This window comes from Tupaia chinensis, unplaced genomic scaffold (genome assembly GCF_000334495.1).
Source record: "Tupaia chinensis unplaced genomic scaffold, TupChi_1.0 Scaffold000182_1, whole genome shotgun sequence".
NCBI classification, from domain to species: domain Eukaryota; kingdom Metazoa; phylum Chordata; class Mammalia; order Scandentia; family Tupaiidae; genus Tupaia; species Tupaia belangeri.
The window spans coordinates 5873463-5878338 of NW_006159657.1; the positions used below are offsets into that span (position 1 = coordinate 5873463).

The 4876-nt window shown below is 53.8% G+C and overlaps 1 protein-coding gene across 1 annotated transcript in view; it reads left to right on the forward strand.

Annotated features, from left to right (window-relative positions):
* The window catches only part of NTAN1 (N-terminal asparagine amidase), a gene marked incomplete at its 5' end in the record, with an annotated part of 10500 nt that overhangs the window by 2861 nt on the left and 2763 nt on the right, over nt 1-4876 (forward strand). The window contains 4 exon segments of the mRNA XM_014587079.1: nt 935-1008; nt 2011-2064; nt 2553-2606; nt 3908-4005. Of these exon segments, the coding sequence (XP_014442565.1) occupies nt 935-1008; nt 2011-2064; nt 2553-2606; nt 3908-4005 (280 nt within the window).

A 4876-nucleotide genomic window follows, 5' to 3' on the forward strand; every position in this document is an offset into this window, starting at 1 on the left:
CTCCCCCCCCCCCCCAGCCTTTTAGCTTGCCAGGATCACAGGCATGTACAGGTCACCGCGTAACCAAACTGTGGGGACCCAACCCCTGCTCCTCTGCGTGGCTCCCCGCAGTGCAGAGCTGTGCTGCCCCGCCGGTCTTAACTGCTAGAGCACACACGCAGGCACCCAGTGGGGCATGGTCATGCCATGGTCCCTGCTCCTCCGTCTCCACCCTGCTGGGATTTGGGCACACGTGTTCCCATGCCAGAATGTTTCTCAAGCCACCGGGCTTGGGATTTGAACCACATGGTTGGCCACGTTGGATCCAGCTCCCAGAACTACTAAGCATGGGGCTAGCCCTATCCCCCAAATTTGTTTAACTCCCAAGAATACTTTTTTCTATCTCATGGAGCTACTTAGTGGAGCGTCCTTCAGGAAAATCTGGTGGTGATTAATAAGCACATGCTTTAGCATCAGGCCATTTTTTTCCTTTGTCATTTCTCTTTCCAAGAGATGTGGGCACAGGGGAGACAGCACTGGGGGCTGTCTGTCTGACTGTGGGCTCGCAGTGAGCGGCAAACACCTCTTTCCTCCTTGGTCCTGTGCCCCAGGCCTCAGTGAAGACAGCTGAGGTTCTTGGCAGGTAAATGACATGGCCCCGTCATAGTCCTCTCAGGAGTCTCGCTTCTGTGCATCGCAGTGGCACCAGCTTTGTGTTAGATACAGACCCTTAGTCGGGCCCCAGGGCAGGGTCCCCCGAAGTTCGCTGCCAGCACTCGCAGCCTCACCCAGTCACCCCGCTATGCCACACAGACGTCTGTTTGGGTCATGCGTGTGAAGGGCCCCCAAGTGTCGCTGTCAGGCAAGGGCTGGCGAAGCTGAGAACTACAATAGAGTGAACGCGGTGCCCACGCCGGCTGCTGTCCTGTTTGCTGATCCCCCTCTTGTTTGCCAGGCTGGAAGTGCACCTCGTGGGAGGCTTCAGTGATGACAGGCAGTTGTCACAAAAACTCACTCACCAACTTCTTAGTAAGTTTGCCGTCTTTTCTTCAGTTTGGATAAAAATGTGTAGCTGTTTCTGCCTGGGTTAAAATCTATGAGGGGCCCCCTGCTTGGAGCAGCGTGAAGACGGGGGACTGCTCAGCTCTGGAGCTGAGCTTGGGCTGAGGGGGGTGGGGACAAGACTGCCTTTTAACTAGCAACTGGCATGTTCCAGAACAGTGAGTGTTCTGAACGGTGTCAAAACAGAACCATCCTCCTGACAGAAATGTCCGTTTTTATCTGCAGGAAATGTAAACGCCTATGATGCAGTATCTTCCCTTTATTAAATTAGTAAATGTTTTCAAAAAAGGAAGAAACTGTCCCGTGTTAATTAACCGCCAGGCTGGCATCCCCGCAGTGCCGGGATATACTCTTGGTGTCAAGGCCCGAGTCCTAAAGGGTCCACATCCTCCGAGCCAGTGACTCCTCTTGTGGCAACCTGTTCAAGGGAAATGAGAAGGGTGCACAGGGCAGTGACCCGATCCGAGCCGTAGCTGGTGTTCAGCCAGAAGCAGCCTGCTGTTAGAAGGGTTTGCAGTCACAAGACGATTCTTAGATGTCGGAACTGTGTGCCTACAGATGTCAGGATGTCAGGTGTCTCCATGGTGTGAGTGGACGTCACACTGTGCACTCAGCTGTCCGTGGCAAACTGGGAGGAAATACACTGGACGGAGCAGTGCCGGGATCGGGGACATTAAGAACCTACTCCCCTGTATTCTCCAAATGGTTTATAGTGTTGTTTTTGTTTTGTAACTCAGATAGTCAGGATCAAACATTTCCTTATGGAATCAATGTTCCCTTAGACCCTGAGTGGAGAACAACACAGAAAGGCTCGGCCTGGTCTCTAGTTAGGGTTCCTGGGGTCTGGGCTTGGGGGTAACTGGGGGTGTGATCGGAGAGGGCCCCGTTGGCTTCCACCCCTGTCCCTGACTCTGAGGTTGGCACTAAGCAGAGGCACTTCCTTGATTCGTGTTCACATTCTCGTTGTAGGTGAATTTGACAGACAAGAGGAGGACATTCACTTAGTGACCCTGTGTGTGACAGGTGAGAGCTGCCGTGTTGCCCACAATGAGCTGTGGGCATCAGGGATGTCTTGCCTTCACCCATCCAGCAGGCCCCAGCTGGGGGCCACGTGTAGGAGACAGTGTGCCACTGCTTTGCTGACCGTGGCTTGGCCTTCCTGTCGCCGAGGTGGCCGTCCTGCCCAGCCCAAGTCAGGTGCTCATCCTCCATCAGGCGTACCAAGGTCTCCTTCCTTGGAACAGGCAGTCTCTGTCTCCCAGGAAGGAGGGCACTGGACCTCAAAGAGGAGCCACCACCCTGTGTGGAGAAGGCCAGAGGCCTGACTGCAAGGGCAGTGTGCTTGCTGCCCACCTGCCTGCCCAGGCTGAGCAGGAAACCAGGCCGCGGGCCCGCCCTTCTCTGGGATCTTTCCCCATTACGGCGAGGACTCCTTGCCTTTATCACACACAATGTAAACAGCTGTTTAGTGCTTCTCCAAAATTGTATTTTAATCTTTTTTTGCCTCTTAGAATTAAACGACCGGGAAGAAAACGAGAACCACTTTCCAATAATCTATGGCATAGGTGAGTCGTGCGCCTATCTGAGTGTCGATCTGGCTACATGCAAAGAGGGAGGCAGGTGCTGGGTAGAGGCTGACTCCACCAGCTTGTCATCCCTGCTCAGGATGTGATGTGGCAGCCTTGGCGCCAGTCCTAACCCCCGGGCACTGGGGCACCTGGGCAAGGAGCTTCTCTGACTTCCCTGCAAAACTGGGAATATCCACATCCCAAAACTGGGAAGAGGAAACAGCCAGGGCGTGCGAGGCACAGACCGTGCTCCCAGGACTGGGACCGGACAGTGCCTGTGGCCCCTGCTCTCCCCCAGGGGCCAGGGGCCTTTATCTAGCCAGTTCTGAGGAAGGAGCTGGGCATCTGGACCTTTATTTCCAAATTGCCAGAGGCATGTGCACTTGCCTGAGAGACAGGGAGAATGCACCCCTAATGAGGTGTGGTTACCTACAGTCCCTTCAGTTTGTCCATCCTGTTGAGATTCGGGGCACACGTGCCTAGCATGTGTCTCAAGCCTCTGGGGCCAGGATTTGAACTGTGGCTGACTGTGTAGATCCAGTTCCCCTAAGTAGGACACAGGTTCAGCTCTTTTTATTTATTTATTTTTTAAGTTTATCCATTTCTTCCCTGAGAGGCAGAGACAGGCACTCCCAAGTGTCCTCAGGCCACAGTCCACCCCCAGGCTTAGCCAGCCCAGATACGGGCACGCAAGTGCACACACGGTGAGCTTAGAGGTCCCGAAGTATGAACCCAGGGCCTCGTCCCAGGCGGGTCCATCTGAAGCTTTCTATACACTGGGAACCACAAAGATCCTAACAAAGTGAAATCTGAAACTCTCAGGCTAAAGAAAACTCAGAACCCCGTCCCTCCACGGCCAGCCCCTTGGACGTCGCACAGGGCTGGCTAAAAATGCTGGGGCGTCTGCCATCCCAGTCGTGGGGTGCAGCTGGCCGAGTGACGGCACGCGGATTCATGATCTTATTCTCTGTAACTCTCTGTATGTCTGAAATAGTATACTGTGAAAATTCAATAACCAGAACTACCAGACCTGGCTCCAGTCACAGGTCACCCTTCTACCCTCAGCCACATAGAAATGCGTTCGGTCTCCAGGTTGAGCAGAGGGTTTGGCCTAAAGCGACGGTGCGTGTCCACGTGTGCAGCCACTGGCGTAGCCTTACCGCGGTCTGCAGAGTCTGCTGAGGAGGCGTGTTCCCACTCACCCGAGTCATTTTCCCTGTGGCATGATGGCAGCCTTGTAAGGCTACACAAATGCTCTTTGGTCGTTCGTCCACTCAGTCACCCACTGTCCCTCACAGCTGTCGACATTAAAACCGCAGAGATTTACAGAGCCTCCTTTCAAGACCGAGGTCCAGAGGAGGAGCTGCGTGCTGCACGAGCCTTAGCAGGAGGACCAGTGAGTTTGAAACCATCTTTGTGTTAAGGGTAAAACAAAAAAGTCATCAAACACGAGGGCCTCAAGTGTTGTAGGTCTTAGAAATGAAACTTTCATGTCAGCTTCTTCAAAGCCATAGACATTCAGGGACCAGCACACACACTCTCACAGAAGAGAAGCCAGCATTTCTGTTTTAGAAGTCCAGAATTCTGGTTCTCTGCCTAAAGGCATGGGGGGAGGTCATGGGAACCCACAGCATCCGGACCCAGAGAGAACCACCCTCTTTCGCTTTGTCAGGACTGTCCATGCAGAGTTCCCACAGTGCTCTGGGCTGGAAGGGGCAGCAGGGGAAGCTTTTTTACACTTTGGGAACCAAACAAGGTTTTTTTGTTTTTGTTTTTGGTTTTTTTGAGAGGTTTTTCGCTATAGGGTGCGTGCGCTCGCCAGACAGAGACAGACAGAGAGACAGAAAGTGAGGAATCACCCCCCAGGGGGGATGGCCATGCCGCAATCCCTTCTCCTCCATTCTCCTCTCGGGATCTTGGGCACGCACGCACACGCGCCCGGCTGAGTTTTAAGCCACGGGGGCTGGGACGCGAACTGTGGGCGACTACGTGGGAGTCCAGCGACATAGCCATTACGCTAACTGCTGGTTCCCCAAACAAGGTTTTGATTGTGAACAAAGATCCTAACAACATCAAATGTGTAACTAAGTTGAGGAAAACCTAGAACTCTCCTCCTCCCTCCTGAGGCAGCCCCTAGGACTCCTTTCCACAGACGGTTCCTAGAGAGAGGTGAGCCAGGAGGGGAGAGAAGCTTCCCCTCTGCAGGCAGGATCGTGCGTTCTTGTGGACTAAGTCACTGAAAAGCAACGCGCTGGAGCAGCTGAACC